Genomic DNA, 19496 nt, shown 5'->3' with positions numbered 1-19496 from the left:
CCCCATACCGTTTGACATTAGAGAAGCCTGAGTGTCGACGACAATGTGAGCAGTGGAGCAGAGGGGAGACGGACACCAGGAGGTCAGCAGTGTCCCACAGGTCTTGGTTTACTGACGGTCCATTTAGCTACACGAAAAACTGCTGAGGTCACATGACAGGCCGCGACTCACTGAAGTCAGATGTGTCATAGTGAGTTTATTTCAGAAGAAGCTAAGAACGTCCTCGTTGGTTTAACGGCCAGCTTCTTCATCCGTCACTGAAGACGTGGGTTTGATTCCCTGACACCGAGACAGCACAGTATCAGAGCCGCTCCTGATCCGCTCTCCAGATTTTCTTTGATTTTTGACCTAAATTTCCCGAAGAGAACTCCCGAGGGATTAATAAAGTGCTGTCTGTCTGTCTGTGGAGTCGCAGCGTTTTTTGTTTTTTTCATTTCCAATCATCTAAATCGTTTCACCTCCTCAGATATAAACGTGTCCTCGTCGTCGTCACACCCATCACTGGGAACACAGACAGTGAACCCTTGAAGCTGCTCTTCCACATTGGTTCTATTCATCACCCTCTGAGAAGAGCCGACCCCATCATTAGCTGAATTCCCTCTTCTTTGTGAACACATCATCAAAAGAGGAAGAATTCTTTTCTTCTTCTCTCCTCAGTCGACCTGGGACACGCACAGGAAGTGACTCAAAGTTTATTTTCTAGGATCGGCCTGAGCTTCAGCATCTCCTCGCCTCCCCCCCCCGTCTGCTCCTCAGCTCACCCTCCCACACCCCACCATGAATAACGCACGACATTAAACGGCAGAGCGCCATCTTGCTGTCAGCTTCGCTCCCGACTGAAACATTCCTTCCTCCTTCTCCTCCTTCCAGGTAAATGTAAATACACACACTTTCTGGGAAAAACGGAATCAGGAATGTGAGACAAGTGTCGCTGCCAAGACCGGCCTCTCCCTGCTGAAGTCTCGCTGCAAATCAGAGACAAATCAGGGAACGTGATCTCACGTTAACGCCGTCAAATCCGGCTCCTTGTGGTAACTGTTGTTTGGGTTCAGTGAAGAAGAATCATTCCCGTCTCTGGTTTTCCCTTCATTTCACTTTTTTGGCATCGAGATCAGTGCTCGCTGCAGATGCTGTGTGTTATTTAACACCGCTGTGGATGAAGGGAAACATCAGGACGTGTTTATACACTTCACGTGGAATGTCCTGTAAACCCAGAGACCCCCGGCCCTCCACAACGCTGACAGATGGCATGTACAACGTTTGGAGCTTGAACGATGTGTAAAATTGTTTTCCCGCTGTCTCCTCTCCTCTCCTCTCCTCTCCCTCTTTTCTTCCTCCTGTGCTGCTGCGTGACGGCATGTGAGCGAAGCTGCTGACAGCCAGAGATCCTGTGACTCCTCTGGCAGCCTCGCCGGCTTCCCAAAGCCTTGAAAAGAAAAGTAGGAGGAGGAAAGAACGCTACTTCTCAGCGGGGGGATGAGCACAAAGAGCACTTTCAGCGCACGGGCTGAGAGTTTCTCCCCTTGTCCTGCATCAACTGTCTGCTGTCGTTTTATTGCTGTCAAGTAAATCACAGGAAAAACCCGAGCAGGCCCCTGAGGCGCTTTTTAAAATAAAATAAAATAAAATAAAAATAAAAAGCCTCAGTGACGTTGGAGCCTTTTGCTGCGGCATCACTTCTCACAAAGCCATGTGCTGTTGTGATGGGGCCCCAGTAGCAGCAGCAGCAGCAGCAGCAGCAGCAGCAGCAGCAGAGTGTTTCCAGAACAACAGGAGTCGTGTTTACAGTACAGTTGGTTCGTTGCATGCGTAGACGTTGGTGTAAAAAAAATGAAGAAGAAAAAGGAAAGTAAACTGTCTGGAGTTGAAGAGTTTGACGACCTCTCTCTCTCTCTCTCTCTCTCTCTCTCTTCTGGCTGAAACATGGAACAGTGTTGTTGAGCAGCAGCTTTGGATCACAGCCACGTCGAGAGCTTGTCGTCAAGGTCGAAGAACCGAGGAGATGATTTCACCGACGGTCACTCTTCCTCTTAGGGTTGATGCTCTGGTGTTTTCTTATGTTGGGAGAATATTGTGGTCAAGTTGGGTTTTTTTTGGGGGGGTGTGAAAGCACCTGACAGGAGTCTGACCCTGCAGCAGTAGTCATTGGTTCAGTTGTGACACAGGTCCCTGTGGCTCCAGGCTGCAGGCACTTCAGAAAAGAGAACACGATACAAACAAACTGTGGCCAAAACCCAGTCAGTGTCTTCTCATTACACAGTAGCACCATGCTAACACAAACCCAAATCATCAGGGGCAAAAACAAAATATAAAAAAAAAAAAAAAAGGTGCCAAAGGTTCTTTTTTTTTGGAGGATCACTTAAAAAGGTGCTTAGTTACTTTTACCACAGTGCAATTGAAAAAAAAAAGGTTGGACATTTCATGTCCCACTGTTTAAAGACTGTGTACAAGTCTAGTTTAGCAAAGACCACAGAAGAAAGGCAGAGTTCATTTACAAGAACGCCCACTAGGTGGGCTGTGGCGTTGCCAAATAAGTATAATTGTAACACAAGTACAAAAAAAAAAACAACAAAAAAAACAAACAAATTGAACTTACTTGTTTTTTCTAAATCTACAAGTTGTTTTTTTTTTTCTTCTCCATTTGTCATTGCAATTCAGGAAGGTGCGCTACATAACCGGGCCAGGGGTCGAGGAGAGGGCACGGGGGTCGGGGGGCACTCAGTCAAAGGCCAGTTCTGTTCAGGACTACAGGTGTTCACACTACATGGATGAGCCTGACTGATTGTGGCCTCAGCTCAGTTCAGCCTGTTGTTGTTTAATGAATAAACTAATTCTCCTCTTGATTTTGTCACAAAGGTTGAAACCGAAAATAAAAACTGTATCACGCTCTAATAAAACCCACTCATGTTAAGAGGATTAGGGAAAATGGCGTCTTGCTCTACAACCTAATGTGCGTTGTTATCAATTCGGCCACCAGGGGGAGCCTGTAGATTTTTAAAAATTTTAATCTTACAGTATCTCCTGTTTTTTTGGCTTTTAGATAAAGAAACTGAAAATGATTTAAATGTATTTTTGTACACTTTGATTAAGATTTAATAACAATAATAATAAATCTCATAAATGCAGAGTGGTCATGGTCAGGCCGACACTCATGTAGTGTCAACTCAGTGCAGAGGAGCACCAGGCTGTGGTACTTCACACAGTCACTCAGTCACACCATGGTCTATTAGACACATGACGGTAGTGCATCAGTGTAAATGGGTCAGTGACGTCATCCAGTCCTGGATGGCTGTGAGTAAACATGTCAAATATGTTTTTTTTAAACATGATAATTATGTGTTGATGGTTGGCAGTGTCTGCATCAGTCTGCAGCCTCTGTTCTCTTTGGTCACTTGGAATTAAGGTGCATTTCGCAAGATTTGTTTTTCTCATATTTTAGGCGGGTGATAGAGAGCTGGTGAGGGAATTAAAGCTCTGAAGAACTTTACACACACACACACACACACACACACACACACACACACACACACAGTGTTTCTGGCAACAGCTGCTCTTTCATCTGGTCACCTGGTTTTCACTCATTGACGTTTCCGATGCAGTTCGATCGCTGCAGTTTTTCTGCAGGAGCAAAGTCGTTTGCACACACACACACACACACACACACACACACACACACAGGCCTGGGCTCCTCCCACTTCATATTTAGCACTTCCTCTGTCCTCAGATGCCCCCTCCCCTCCCTTCCCCCCTCGGTGCCCTCTGCTCACTACCGCCCCCTGCCAACAACTACGACCATCTACGAAACAGTGCAATGTCTAGTCATAGGCACAGTGGGGTACAAATACAGCACACACAGGGAGAGAAGAACACTACACACACACACACACTCGTACTGTATGTTAAAGGTCCACCACACAAACACCCACCCACACACACACACACACACACTCGCCCACACAGACGGAACACAAACACACCATCAGCAGCAGCTCTGATCAGTCGGTGGTTTTGGTGCCGGGACCGGACACTGAAGACGACTGCTCTTTGGAGGAGGACAGGGAGCAAAGTGGCAATTTCATTCCGTTTTGTTTAGACTACTCCTCCCTCCTTTGCCCCCCTCTAATTTTCCAGCGTGTTTTTTTCCTGCTTCACCTTTCCTCCGCTCTTATGTTACCATGTTGACAGGGTGGAGGTGGAGGTGGAGCGGAGCCTCCTCAGGTCAGGTCAGGTCAGGTCAGGTCGGGTCGGTCGGCGCGGGGGCACAGAGGGAGGAAGGAGAAAAGATGAGGAGCAGCAGGTGTTGAGACTTTACCCCGCTGTACCGTCTCCCTCCTGCAGGGGCTCTTTCCGCTGGTTCTGACCGCCCGCACTGGCCGCCAAAATTCTCTGCACAAAGTCTTTGGTCCGCCCGGCGACTAAAGGCCCTGAGGTTGGCATAAAAATAAATTGAGAATGTTGGGTAGAAAAAAAAAGAAAAAAGAAAAACACAAACCAACACCAAAAACAGTTCTGTATAAAAATGACAAATACAGCTGGAAAAAAAAAGTCTGAGTCAGATACAATTACAACAGGAGGGAAAATCCAAGGTTTGGATCTTCACCTTTGACCTTCTGAGTCAAAAGGACCGAAATATTTGATCAGAGATTTTCTGTCATGCACATGTCGGTCTACACTTTTTCCTCTCACCACTGGATTCCCGAAGAATGTCTTCAAGGCGCTGAGTCATCCCTCGTTCATCCGTGTCCTCGTCCTCGCTGCTCTCCACCCGTCGTCTGATCACTTCTTTGATTCGCAGCAAAGCCCCAAGAAGATTCTCTGCCAAAAAACAAAAGGTGACAAGAACCTCAGGGATGGAGATCTGTGCGTTCAGAGTAGAGAGACACAGCGACGTGCTTCAAGTCACGAAGAAAAAAAAACTCCACAGCTTTGAACATCCTGGATTTTCACTTCTTGATTTTTTTTTTTTCAAAGATCCACAGATTCTGCCAAATAAATATGTCCTGACTCTACGCCCAAACACACACACAGTATAGACACAGATGGAGAACTTCCAGCTCTGCTAACGTGCACCTCATGCTTCGCCGTCTGTGCAGACACAGCGTCTGACGGAGCTCTGGCTGTTTGACGTGGGGACGCAGTTTGTTTAAGATTCGGCCAAAACTCATTTTTCAAAAATTAGGAGACATTTTCCACAAAGCCCAGAAGCTTCTGTTGTGAAGCGTTGTTTGTATTTAAAAAAAAAAAAAAAAAGTCTAAGGAGAAGAATTGTTTAACAGGGAAAATGAAACTGAAGTCATATTTGGATCAGTCTGTGAGTTTTTTTTCAGCAGTGGCAGCAGATCGTGACAAGAGCGGCTTTGAAATTCACAACTCCATTTAAACCCACTGCTCTGTTGAAGTCGGTTTCATTTTGGAAATGACTAGAGTCTAACTTGTGCCTTGGAGCCATAATGAAGGGCAAAAAGATCCCAAAAAAAACAAAAAACAACACAGACAACCAGCGAATTTAAATAAAGTGATCGTGAAGGGCAAAAAGATCCCAAAAAAAAACCCAAAAAACAACACAGACAACCGGCGAATTTAAATAAAGCGATCGCCCACGTAAGACACACGCGATGGCGAGGTAACCAAGAAACTCTCCACCTTCCTCAACCCTTCAGTCTCAGTTCTTTCATTTTGTTTCTCACAGATGAACATTGACTAGAAAATTCCTGGGCAGCGCCACCCAGTGGGTTGAGACGAGAATATTTATTTTGGTTTGTAATAATAGTAACAAGTATTCTGTTATCGACCTTTTTTTTCTGCCTCAAATCAGAAACGACGGCGTCAACATTTCAGTAGCATCAGAACACAACGGAACCAGGAAGATACCACGTATAACACCAGCTGAAAACACACGTTCTCACACCATTAACCTCCTATATATAATGTCATAACGCTGTCACCCCTAGTGGTCATTCAGCAGACTACCGTTTTCACCACTTCCCCTCCAGATCAAAGGGTTTGTGGTTTTTTTTTTAGACACAGCCTTTGTTATAAATTTGAAGAAATGAAAGTGTGTGGTTTCTCGTCACCACTGAGAGCTAACACCTCACCATCCATTCACCTGAACACTGCCTGGAAAGTGTTGCGAGGCTGCGTTCACCTTAAATTGACCTCTCTCTTCAGTTCAGCTTTCTTTGTTTCAGCAAGTGAAAGCCACAGCCAGGGTTTCAGTTTCTGTAGAGCGTAGGTCGACCGTCTGCACTGGGTTTTATTCTTCAGTTTTTGTAATTATTTTTCTAATAAAAACTCGTAGGTGAAACACTACAAAAACACCGTGGTCTTTCTTATCGGACGGAGCTGCTGCTTCAACGACACCTTTGACTGTACAGCTGAGGGCAAACACCGTGAATGTGTGTGTGTGTGTGTGTGTGTGTGTGTGTGTGTGTGTGTGGTGGTTTATATCAGGGAACATTATTCTGGTGAAGATGTGACTTGTCATTTGTGGAGAATCTCTCAGCGGGGAGTGGGTGTTGGATGATCTGCAAGAAGTGTGAAGGCAGGGGGCGTCGCTGCTCTGGTGGAGCGCTGACTGTGTTTTATATTAAATTATTCTACACTGGAGGAGAGACAGAGAGAGAGAGGAAGAGGGAGAGAGAGAGTGCAGACACTGTAGAAATTAAGTGAGATGAAGAAGAAGAACAGGAGATAAGACTGGGAAGAATGGTGGCGTACAGCGTTCCTGTGTGTGTGTGTGTGTGTGTTATTTATACTGGTGCTAGGCCAGGAGGACAGGAATCTGTGGGAGGCACAAATAAAGGCCCAAACATTCCCAGTCAGCGATCAAGAACGACTGGAATGTTGGAAAACTGAAAGGACAATTGGACACCAGTGATTGGTGCTGGTGATCAACTGGATACAATCAGGAGGAAGTGATGTCACAGAGAACATCCGTCGTCAGAAGACAAGGTTTTTTGTTTTTGTTCCCCTTCAGACAGTGAATGGACGGTGTTGAATACTGAGTCACAGCACAGACGCAGGTGAAAAACTACATATTAATACACTGAAATATCACAATACTTCAGTTCACAGTATTGATATTCTACCACACTCCAGATATTCAATTTTTATGAACAGTCAAATATTCACGGCGTCGGTTCATTTTATTTTGCTTTTATTTCTTCACTATTAGGAAAAATTAATGGACTTTTTTTTTTTTTTTACTTTTCTATGAATTATTTAGGAGTTTTCTCTAAGTGTCAGCGTTTGGACACAAATGAATCAGAAAAGTTGAGGGTGGTAAAAAATAAATCTTGTAAATAGACCAAACCAAATTATGTGAGGAACAAATTTCACAGACAAGCTGTAGTGAGAAAACAAGACACTTTGGGTTTATTTATTTATAAACTCTCACACTCAGTGACTTGGTGAAGATGTAAAAACTACAAAACTACTTGAACGAAGAGTTCGGAAATCAACACTGACCAGGTTTAACATTTGAGTTAAAAAAAACCTACAGCTGTCAAAATGAACGTGTTATTCTTGTAAACTGATTTGTAGATTTGAATCTGATTCACCTTTTTTTAAGGCATGAGCAAAATGACTTGAGTTAAATCTGATAATTCCACCAAAATCCACCAACTCCAAGAAGCAAAACTTTGAGTTTCAGTTTGGCATATTTCTCTCAATGTTTTTCCACGTTAATTAATTCCATTAATTGGATTAATCACAAATGTGTAAAACGCACACACATCCCAGATGTTGTCTCAAATAATCATGATTAATCGTGATCAGGATCATGAAGAATCGTGATGAATTCACAGCTCAATTGAACCAATCCCACAACACAACACAACACAATAGTTCCAGTCACTGCCTGTTTGGTACATATAAACACACATACATATATAAATATATACATATACTGACCATATTCCTGGTTCAGGCCCCACAGCTTGATCTTGTTTGCTTCGTGCTGAGCCTTCTTCTTCAGCCTGCACGCCCTGGAAACAAGGGAACGAAACCAGTGTCAATCTGTGGATCAGGAAAACTCGGCTCTTCCACCGCGTGATCCTTCGTTAACATTCGCCGGTTCACACCGCAGGCAGCCGAGCGGGAGAAAACGCTCCCACAGCGCTCATGTTCTCCAAGTACAATTTAACTCTGGATCTGCGGGGACACGGGTGGCGTGGTTTAGGAAGCGGACAGCCAGGCAAAGTAAATCACCGACACTACACGGCGTTACTGCGTCTCCAGGGAACTGTTTTACGCACTTTTCCTGCAGCTGCGAGTCAGTTATAGGAAACGCAAGAAAGTAAACTACTTGCGCACCAGTGACACTGAGGGGAAAAAAAAAAAAAAAAAAAATCCCATCTCCATTTCTGTGTGTGTTTTGCTGAGAGGTTACAGCGAGCGTCAGCCAGGTTTCCTCCTTCCTAAAACACGCTCTGCTGGTTTGGGGACAACTGTGTCACAGAACCATTGACCCTGCCAACACACCCCCCCCATGACATCAACAGAACGATGAATACATTTCACCATGGGTTGTTTTTTTGTTTTTGACTTCATTTCTCTGCCCACCCACAGTCCACTACATGAGAAATTAAAGTCGTCATTTCAAACAGACACAAAACAGCTGTGCTCCCAAAAATAGCTCAACACAAATAAATACTGTTCACTGTGAAATGGAGTGACTTCATCTGTAAAATGGAAGAATCCGGAGGAAGCAGACACACATTCAACAACCTGAAAGCCTCCATGTTTACACATTAAAACAGAGTTGTTGTTTTTTTTTAAAGAAATCAGCTTTTTATCTCCGACAGCTGTGGGAAACGCTGAACTTCTAATTAGATTCAGATATTTTGGGTGATGTGGTTGACGGTGACTGAACAGGTGTTGACACCAGCAGGTGGCACGGCTATATTTTCATTCCCAGAATGCACGGGGACTGTGTGAGAGGTGGGACTGTTGAGACTGTTCACGCAGGCGAAGTCGAAGAGGAAAAGAAAAAATGGAATGTGAAGCATTTCGTTTTAATAAAACGAGAGAAAAACGAGAAGAGAAATCCAAAATCAACAGTTGGTGTCACCAGATTCTTTTTTTTTGTCTGTACGTTTGGCAGGATCAGAAACATTCTGATACTTTTATGAACAAATAAATTAGCTACATCACAGCCTGAACTTTTCTGCCATATTTCCCGTACCACACTAGTGGTCCATGTACCATAGATTGAGAACCACTTGCATTCACACCATGACACCATGAACGAAGGCCAGCACGATTATGGGGAAAAAAAAATCATGATTATATTTGACAATAGTAAAATCTCCATTATTATTTAGGACTTTTTTCTTTAGAAGCAACATTCAAATAAACACAGGAATAAAATCACAGTGTAGTTCACACCCACAGTATCTTACAATATAAATAAAGTACAAGTAATCTATAAAAAACAGAAAAATAATACCAGTTATCATGACTCATGATATTGTAAAAAAAAAAACAACAACTTTGACTTCAAATGCATCTGTCTAAAGATACCGTGTTGTCAAGCAGAAACACTTTTTTTTAAACTCCAGGTTAGTCAGTCAGAAGAAGACAGAGAATGTACGTCGTTTTGTCACTGACAGGAAAACTGATTGGACAGACTTCACACCAATGCACAAGTCTGACACTGACGCGGTCCAGAGGCATGAACGACGACCAAAAATACAACTACACTGTGGCTGATGGTGAGGTCATTGAACACAACACGACACGACACGACAGTCCTACAGCACAGTATGTCCAGCTGATGCCAAGACGCCTGAACGCCACAGACCAGACACAGGGTTTTTTGGGTTTTACAGGAGTGTCAGTCAGCCACAAATATATATATTTATAAAACAAACAAACAGTAAAGAAACGGCTGCATATTTGATTAAGTCAGCGGCTGACAGCAAACATCCTCCTTCTCTCTTTACTGCCTCAGAGAGATCGTATTCTGGCCAACTTTCTCTCTGCGTGTGTACTTACGTCTCGTATGATAAATATGATTGGAAAAAAAATGTAATCCCCAAATCCCACACCTATTTAAACCGTCTCCGTTTCCCCTCCGTATTCCCTCCCATCCTCCACAGATGAACTTCAAATAACCCTCTCTCTGCCGCTCTCTCTCCCTCCCTCCCTCTCTCTCCTCTTCTAAAGCCTCGTCTTCCCTCTCAGCCTTGCCCTGATTTCCTTCTATTCAACCTGCTTTCCTCCATCTCATCATCTCGCTTCCTTTAATCCTTAATTCATTTCAGAATGAAATTGGCCGACGTAAAAAAAAAAAATACAGATGACTCAATTTGTGCATGATACACCAGATAGAAATAATGAGATGGAACATCTTTCCATCAGAGACGGAGAATTCAGCTGCTCCTTCACCCTGTACACATCAGCAATGGAACAGACAATTTTTCGAAACCAAACTTGTTGACATCAAAGGCGGGAACATTGAGTGAGTCAGCACCACTGTACCTGGAGGCCAGCTTGTTCTTCTCCTTCCTCGACCGCGCCCGGGCCACAGCAGGGAGCTCGTTGACGGGACCCATGCCGTCGATGGCGGCGTTGAGCTTCTGCAGCTGCTCACCGATGTTGTGGAGCTTCTGAGGGTTGGGTGTCAGGTCACTGGCATCCGTCTTACGAGCTTTGCGGCGTCCCTTTTTACCTGGTGTTTGGGTGAATTTTTTTTTTTGGTTATATCACGTTATATAGAAGAGATCTAAGATTCTCTGAAGGAACTTCACTCAGATGATGCCAACGTTATATAGAAGAGATCTAAGATTCTTCTCTCAGATGATGCCACAACATTTTTTTTGCCCTGCCTTTTGCCCTTGTGGGTATAATGTAGCGGTAGTGGTCGTCGAAGGTTAGCCTCGACCCCTTCAAAGGTTTTCATTGATCAGCAGTTGAAGTCCTGCTGATCTTTACTGCCGCACATCTCTGTCTACGACAACACGTGTTTCACAGGATGGAGGAATAAGAATTAGACATGAGACCCAAATGTAGGCCACGTGCCCGAGAGCCATGATCGGATTTGTGTCATAAAAGCAGAGAAATGGGTCGCTCCAGCTGCACTGAGGACAGACACCAGCAGGATGTGGGCATCTACTTTGAGAAATCCAAACTTTCGTGTACCTCCTGTGTTCATTTTGTTTAAGCTCACCTTCTCTGCGGTACAGCGTGCTGGGCAGAGTGCTGGAGCTCCAGGACAGGGACCAGTGGACGTCTCCACCCAGTTTCTTCTTGGAGGCCGTCTCTCTGGCTCGTCTGTACTCCCAGAAACACCGTCGCTTCGACGGCCGCTCACCTGGCTGCGTGACGGGCTCTGCCTCCGCCTCTGAGGATTCAAACATGAATTATTTCATTTAACTGTAACTGAAGGGGGCACCAGATATTCAGCTGTTGGAGATTTTTGTCTGAAAATGGCTCAAAACTTTTTCAGCCGAAAGACTTTTATTACCCTGACAACAAGAGCGAAACAGGATGTTGTGACGATGGTGAGATCTGTTCATCTGGACTGTGGTGTTTCTGTTTTCTGGCCTTGGTTTCCTCATTGTCAGTTTTTCCGTTTGGGCCAAGAATTTTGATTTCAGTCTCTTCGATGTAAAGTAGCTGGAGTTTTTAAAAGTTGAGTGACTTTCCAAGATGATTTAGTTTAAGGGAATTAAAATTAATTTCTTATTTTGTCTTCATTGTTTTCCACTCATCTGTATTCATATTTATATCCACATTAAATATTCTAAACATGAATTTGTAAAATGGAATAACCCAGAGGTTATATTTATTATTTCTTTCTTGGTTTAACTGTTGAGTTAGGGTTAACAAGGTTTGTTTTTTGAGTTTTTTTGTTTTTTTTCTGAGTTAGGGTTAACAAGGTTTGTTTTTAGAGGTTTTTTGTTTGTTTTTGCATTCATTCGTATCTCATGTTCAGCATCTTGCACAAGTCAGGGTTAAAATATCTCTATGACTGCCTGTACTAAAAAAACAACTGTATCTGGCTCCATTATAAAAGCATTAATATTCTCCACCAAACCGCTGACAGATGGGCCGCGGTGCTGTTACTCAACCTTGTGACTTCGCCATCCTGAGACGATATGATCGCTTCTCCTCCGTATGTTTGTCTGATCGTATCAGCTGTTTGTATTTCAGCTGTGTGTGTGCGTGTGTGTGTGTGTGTGAATTCAACAACCAGTATAAATCCGGACTGAAACTCACAGCACTTGTTTCCATTTAATAAAAAACGACCCGCTCCAACAGTAGGTCATGGGTTTAGCAGTAAACACAGACACAAAAAAAAAAAAAAAAAAAACCTTAAGGGTTTCACAGTGTTGACAGAAATGAAGGACATTCCTTTTTAGTTTGAGACGTCCACGTTCAAAGACTGACTTTGAAGAAGAAGAACTGACCTCTTCTAATTAATCTAATTAATCTAAAGGCAAAAAGGCATTCAGATTAAGACGACGATGTAGATCACGGATTTCTCTTCCATTCCTTAAATGTCATGTTGTCTGAAAACAAGGCCATAACGTTTGGTCTTTACAGGAAAGAAGGACACGGCAGTGAGACACAGATGAAGCCTGAAGTCCAGGATCACCTCAGTCCTACCACGTCGATACTCTGTTGTTGTTTAGACTCACTGCAGTGAAGAGTTGAGGGGGGGGGTCAGACATCAGCTTGTGTTGAAGCAGCTACACTCAGCTTGTGTTGGAGCAGCTACACCGAGCGCCTATGAACTATGACCGACTACTGAGTGACGTTGAAGACAACGGCTTCTCTGAAAATTTGAAAGAAATTTCCAAGCTATTCTAGAAGCTACTGTCAAGATGCACAGGTATTACTAAAATTCAAAATGGCGGTAGATAGATAAATTCTCACTTATATTTCTCCATATAAATAAAAAATTACATTTTTATTTATTAATAATTCTAACTTTTAGATCAGGCATTAATAAAAACAGGTGCTATTTCGATTAATCACCGTTCATGATGACCCATCCTACAGCTAGTCTGTGACTGATCGGATTCAAACCAGGTTTAAATAACTGACATCATCACAGAGACATGAAACTGGTAGCCAAGACCACAGGACTCAGAGGAAACTTCATCAAACTGCGTATGTATGCAGTACTACTGAAAATAATGAGTATTTTTGAAGGATTCACCGTAAAAAAAAACAAGTCTCCATTTCTTATAAACGATCCTGCTCTCGGCCGCTGCACTGGAGCAAATGGATTCTGTCCTGGTCTCAGTATCAACATCTGTATTTTGTACTTCACCGTCAAAGTGTCTGTTGTTTGTCTGTTGTTTGTTGATGTTATTTCAACACAGTCTAACAAAAGTATTTCACAAAAAAACAAAAAACAAATAGTGAGGAAAATAAAGACAATGTTAAACTAAATAATTTATAAGAAAAAATAGTAATAATAATAGAAATTCTTTACTACAATACGACTAAAATCCAAACATGGGGGGGGGGGTTACGTACGAGGTGGGGGCGGGGCCTAACGTGACAGATGAACTGTATCTTAATCTGTGATGTGAACATGACGGGGAATACGTGAGCGTTTGTCTGCAGTGAACCGACACCGTGATCTCTCATCCCTACACACACACACACACACACACACAAACACACACACTAACACACACACACACACACTAACGTACTGAATGTCCTCATCAGCCGACAGCAGGGACCGAGGTAGACACAGACGTCACAACATCACCCTGAGGCTCGCCCAGCATCCAGTAATGGCATCATAAATAATACACCAAGCTGCACTCCTGCAGTATGGGGACGGGAGGGGTCACCCCGTCTCACACACACACACACACACACACACACACACACAGACACACAGAGACAGCTTAGGTTACATCACGTCGTCTGGTCCAGTCTGCTGATAATGCCATTGTCTGTACGTCCATGAATTCAATCTGATGAAACAGAGCGCAGGGTTTCTTATTCTCCTCGGGTTTTTTTTTTTTTTTTAATCTGTAAATGTGTTTATTGAATACTTTATATGCCAGACATGGACGAGTATCTGAATAGGATTAAAAAAAAAAAAAAAACCCAACTGAACAACAGAAAAAATGTGAAGAATTTCCCGTCAGTATAATGTGTTATCATTAATATTTCAACGACATTCCTCATCTGTCTCTCATATCGACGTGCGGCGCTGATGAAAATATATTTGTGTCTGAGGATTTTCCTAATTTGATCTGATAAAAAATGTTCTAGTGAAACGGTAACCTTTTCTTTTTCTTTTTGTTTTTTTAGCACAACCAGCTACACAGTGGTCAGAGAGCGTTCTGTGAACCAGGGTTCAGTGTCTTCAGTCGGTCAACAGTGTCGGCCGTTTGGAGGTGAACGACCTCAGAGACAAAGACAGGACAGGATACAAGCAAACGAACAGAACACCTGAAGATGCTAACGATTTTTTTTAATTTACTGAAACGTCTTTTTCAATTCAAACTCACTATTGGTTTAAAAGCTCTGCTCACTTTCTGTTCATCTCGTGTTCATGTTTAATTTTATTTAATTTTTTTTCTTCAATACAGAAAAATTTGATTTATTCATTTTGATGTAAATCCTTTTGTGAATGAGAAGAACACAGAACTGACGGCCATCATTTCCCCACTGTGGTTTGGGTGGAACTCGCAGCTGAAAACTGCACGTCTTCCTATTTCCTACAGGGCGGTGCCACCTACTGTACATCACAGTGTTTTCTGGTTTACTGGGTACTCAGTATCGGTGAGTACTCAGTATCGGTGAGTACTCAGTATTGGTGAGTACACAAATTGAAATCAAAGGTTTGTACAAAGTATATGGACACAAGCCTTGTTTTTTTAGCTAGACGACGACAAAGCAGCGCGGCCGTCGACACCCTGACTTTATAAACACTGCAGTACACAGTTCCCACACTGACACGTGATACGATGGACAACTTGATATGAGCCGTTAAATTCCCCCATCCTTCAACCCCGGTTTGTAAAGATAGCTTTCTATCTTTCTAAAAAAAAAAAAATTTATAGCTATCCAGAGACACAGACGACAGAAGTTTTTTTTTTTTCTAAACAGACTTCAGATAAAGTTACTGCTCCTGACACAAAGAAATATCATGTTATCTATCCAATATCACCGTATCTCATTTCACAGCACAGATTCTAAGCATTGATCGTGGAATAAAGTTCCAGCCGTAGTCGGCATTTTATGAAGGATTAATATTTCACTATTTTCTTCTCTGTTCACACATGAGACACCAAAAATGTTGTCCTGAAACTGAGATCTGAAGATGACACCGTCAATAAATATGATCTGCTTTTTTTTTCTGTTTATTTATTTTTTCCTTTCGGGAATGGGCCGTTTTTTAACCAGCAACAATAATGGCTGAGTTCCATTTAACTTCTGCTAAATTTCAGGGTGCATCCCATCATGCTCTCTGTTCTGACTTATGTATATGCAAATAATAAAAAACAGTTTTTTATTCTCATGTAAAAACAACATGCATTTAATCTAAAATGTAAACATATAAACTCTCAAAAGGGACAACTGTGAGAAAAGCGGCAACAAAGAAAATATTTATTCCGCAGTCTTGAAAGATAACCGTGTTTCAAACTGAGAGAATTCTCATTTTAAACAGAGAAAAACATGTTTACGGTCGTTGGCCAATGGGATTAATGTTGTGGTCCTTGGCTGCAGCATGAAAACAGCCAGTTCTACAGTTGGACAATCTGCACCAACTTTCACACCATATTAAACAATGTTTACAATGTTAAACCCCCCCCACCCCCCCACTCTCAGCAGACAGGCGCAGGTCTGCAGTTACAGATGGTATTTAAATACGCTGTGAGACTCCAAACCTCAAAACCATTTTCATAACTGTGAAACTAGTCATTGAGGTAGCTCTCTTTACCGGAATTACACCCGCAACTGCGCTATTTAATGTGGGTCTACTCTGCCAACCAAGTCAGTCTGAGGTCTTGTCTGGACCTGGGACAGATCTATGTGGGCAGACCAAGGCTACTGGCAGCTCCGACTACAACATCCTCAAGACACAGACTCAGAAAGAATGAAAGCACAACTCACCACAATCACTTTCTGAGGAGCTGGACAGCTCCGCCTCCACCGCCGTCTCCTCCGTGCCCTCCTCTTCCTCCTCTTCCTCCTCTTCCTCCTCTTCCTCCTCTTCCTCCTCTTCCTCCTCTTCCTCCTCTTCCTCCTCTTCCTCCTCTTCCTCCTCTTCCTCCTCTTCCTCCTCTTCCTCCTCTTCCTCCTCTTCCTCCTCTTCCTCCTCTTCCTCCTCTTCCTCCTCTTCCTCCTCTTCCTCCTCTTCCTCCTCTTCCTCCTCTTCCTCCTCTTCCTCCTCTTCCTCCTCTTCCTCCTCGTCCTGCTGCTCCTCGTCATCCAGATGTACCGGGCTTTCCTCCCTTTCTTGTATCTCCCGTTGTGCGTCCTCGTTGTTCTCCTCCGTTTGGACGCAAGGCCCCGGCGCCAGGTCCCCTCCCTGACCCAAGGAGTAGTTGTGCTCCTCGCTGCAGTGCTCCAAGGCCAGACTTGCTGCTGCCACCTCTTCCTCTTCCTCTTCCTGTTGTCCCACCTGATACACCTCCACTGTGTGCTCCTTTGACATCCCCCCATCCTGACCTCCTTCTGCCAAGCCTCCCGCAACACATTGATCCTGCTCTGTTGTCGTGGCAACAGACATGTGACCATCCTCCCTCCCCGCGGCAGTGTCCTGAACGACATGATTGGCAGAGGGTACCGAGGCACTGTTGCTCCTCTTTTCCTCTCCCATCTCCTCCTCCGCTCCCTCGTCGTGGCTTCTTCCCCAGCGGCCCATCAGCACGGCCTCCTCCGACCCGGCCAGCTCGCCTGCTACACCCAGGCCCAGCTTGGTGTAGCGAGCCATTTCATCCAGGGCAGACACGTCCCAGCGCTCAGGGTGAAGGTCCTCCCCAAAGCCGCCATCATCCACCAGGTCGCTTAGCAACTCAAAGGGTCGTTTCCTTGGCGACGCTGGGGAGCCCAGCATGAGGAGATCGCCCTAAAACGATGAAGAGGAGAAGTTTTAAATGAATCCAAGTTTCATCTCACCCAGAAGACGAGAGATTTTTCTGAGCCGTTTGATTGGACCATCGCTGCCTTCATTCACACCTGTGAAAAATATCATTAAAGTTGAGAAAAACTCAACTCTCATTTTATGAAGTGTTATCTCACCTGGTCATATTCTGTCCTGCCCCCTTGTGGCGACATGGCCAGAGGGTAAGGGCTTAACAAGCCCCTGTGCCCCCCATAGGCCTCGCCAAATGCAGGCTCCATCCCATTCATTCCCGGCTAAGAGAAAGAAAAACACACACACACACGGCGTAAGATACAGATGCGACAGGGCGACGTGAGGCGTGAGATTCAGAGGTAACAGTCAGACTTCACCTGAGGCATGCCCGAGGCAGGAGGGTGTCAGGTCGTGGTCACAAAGTCAGTTTAAGTGGAATCTGCAGCAAAGAACTGACGTCACCACGAGGCACGACATGGAATTGACTGAAAACGTCTAAGAGGAGATGAGTTTCTTACTTAGGGTTGAAAGCTGTGAAGCTCAAGGAGTCAAGTCCTTTTCACATGTCGCAATCCTGCAGTTGTCGACCTTTTAGCCTGGAGGGAGGGTGGGGGGGTGAGGGGGAGGACATGTCAGTAAGGACATTAATATAAAATATAAGGTTCATCGGTGAACAAACACATTATGTGTGCAGTGAAACATGAACCACGGAGTCGCCGCCGTCTCTGGATGGTTTGGCTACAGTTATTGTTGATCTGGTTAGTTGCCCCGCAATACTATAAATACATTTCTTTATGGAATATGGAACATGACACCACAGCTGCTGCCACCGCCGCTGCTGTCAGAGATGTAGGACATATATCTCCCTAAGAACGTCCTGCTAAATGCTCCGACTTCACACTAATGCAAGGCAGTCATTTAGTGGACAACGTCAATTCAGACCAGCGTTAACTGCACGTCGCCATGTGTCCCAGAGCTTTAACTAAATCAACATTCAACAGGAGCTAACAACCAAAAACCAGAGCCACTGAGGAAAAGACGTTTGAAGCTTACAACGATTAAAAAAAACAACAACAATATTTTTATCTAAAAACAAAAACTGGGGACGTCAAAGAACCAAACATTTAAATCTCATTCATTACAGAGTGAATTATCCACGATTAATCGAGAAGATTGAAGATTTTCTAAATATGATACATATATAAATATAATATAAAGAAAATCTGTATATCACTGAATTCTTATTTCAGTAAAATATGCAAAAGTATTTTAATTTTAAAGTATTTTTAAATGTAGCTTCATGGAGTTGGTGGATTTGTAGAACATGTCAACGTAACGTGTACTAACGTAATACTACAAGTACTGACACTAATACTGTCCTTTAATGTAATATTTTAGTCTTCAAACACAGTATATTCAGTTCACCACCGGAGAATCAAAGGAACTGAAAGCGATTCTCATTTAAAAGGTGTAAAAAAAAACAAAAAAAAAAACAAACTCACTGAACATCTGATATTTTTAACCCCTTCAGATCAATTAGCAGACGTCAACAACAGTCCCTGGTGTACTGACTTCAAGGTATTCAATCTGAAATGACTCTTCTTTTTTTTTTACTGTAATGACACAAGTTAGTCACCACAGACAATGTCAGTCTCGGTCTGTGCACACGTCACAGTTCCTGAAATGCTGCATCTGACGCTGTTGCCACGTCTACTGCCATGACCTCACAGATCAATAATAAAAAAAATTATAGTTACTCTTTTGCAAGTGTGGGTTTTTTTTGTAACTGACACAGGAGACGTGTGGTTCTTCTGGGAATCGAACCCAGAACTCTCTGCTCTCTGTTTTCAGGACCACAAATGGTGGCGAGACGATAAGTGATAAACTGAAAGACTTTTGCACATTTTTTATTTTTGCAAAGCTGCCTAATGTTTTTCAAACACTTGTGGCTAAAACTCACTGCAGAACGGTGACGGTGTGTGTTTGTGTGTGTGTTGGTGCAACAGAGTGACACACACAGATGTGACTTTTTAAATCAAACTTAAAAACCCAGCTCTATCGACCGACCCCATCCTTTAACCTGGCTAACGTTCTCTGGACACGCGCTCCTTCAGCTCCGCCCAATACGGCTGCTCTGGGCCAATCGGATAGCTCCTGCCTCCGCATTGGTTAGTTATAGCCAAACCAAAAATGTCTGCCTAAGAGAAGAGGGGAAAAGGAGGCGGAGGAGGAGGAAGAAGAGGACGCACGGAAGAGAAGAAGGAGGAGGAGGAGGAGGAGGAGGAGGAGGAGGAGGAGGAGACCGCACTGCAAACTGCTGATCGGACTGGGTTTCTTTCAGACATGATGAAACAAAGAGCAACACAAACACCAGAATCGCACACGCGGAGCCAAAGTACTGCTCAGTACCTGTGGAGAACCAGGAGCGAGCGGT

The 19496-nt window shown here is 43.7% G+C and overlaps 1 protein-coding gene across 5 annotated transcripts in view; it reads right to left on the bottom strand.

Annotated features, from left to right (window-relative positions):
* Positions 1 to 19496, bottom strand: part of LOC103383207 (CREB3 regulatory factor-like) — a 30984-nt gene that overhangs the window by 5326 nt on the left and 6162 nt on the right. For 2 of the 5 annotated variants that reach the window (XM_017035015.2, XM_017035016.2), the window contains exons 2-11: positions 17581 to 17658; positions 17440 to 17501; positions 17227 to 17343; positions 16391 to 17053; positions 16096 to 16183; positions 11171 to 11344; positions 10483 to 10672; positions 7912 to 7985; positions 4687 to 4815; positions 9 to 4424 (exon numbers count right to left, since the gene is read on the bottom strand). In XM_017035015.2, the coding sequence (XP_016890504.1) occupies positions 4309 to 4424; positions 4687 to 4815; positions 7912 to 7985; positions 10483 to 10672; positions 11171 to 11344; positions 16096 to 16183; positions 16391 to 17053; positions 17227 to 17343; positions 17440 to 17448 (1560 nt within the window). In that variant the 5' untranslated portion in view covers positions 17449 to 17501; positions 17581 to 17658 and the 3' untranslated portion in view covers positions 9 to 4308. Of the gene's footprint in view, positions 1 to 8; positions 4425 to 4686; positions 4816 to 7911; positions 7986 to 10482; positions 10673 to 11170; positions 11345 to 16095; positions 16184 to 16359; positions 17054 to 17226; positions 17344 to 17439; positions 17502 to 17580; positions 17659 to 19496 lie in introns of all 5 variants that reach the window. The other 3 variants (XM_025058363.1, XM_025058362.1, XM_025058364.1) reach the window with 3 other exon arrangements.

The sequence above is a fragment of the Cynoglossus semilaevis genome, chromosome 9 (genome assembly GCF_000523025.1).
Source record: "Cynoglossus semilaevis isolate Cse_v1.0 chromosome 9, Cse_v1.0, whole genome shotgun sequence".
Classification (NCBI taxonomy): domain Eukaryota; kingdom Metazoa; phylum Chordata; class Actinopteri; order Pleuronectiformes; family Cynoglossidae; genus Cynoglossus; species Cynoglossus semilaevis.
This window is presented reverse-complemented; position numbering and strand designations above follow the sequence as displayed.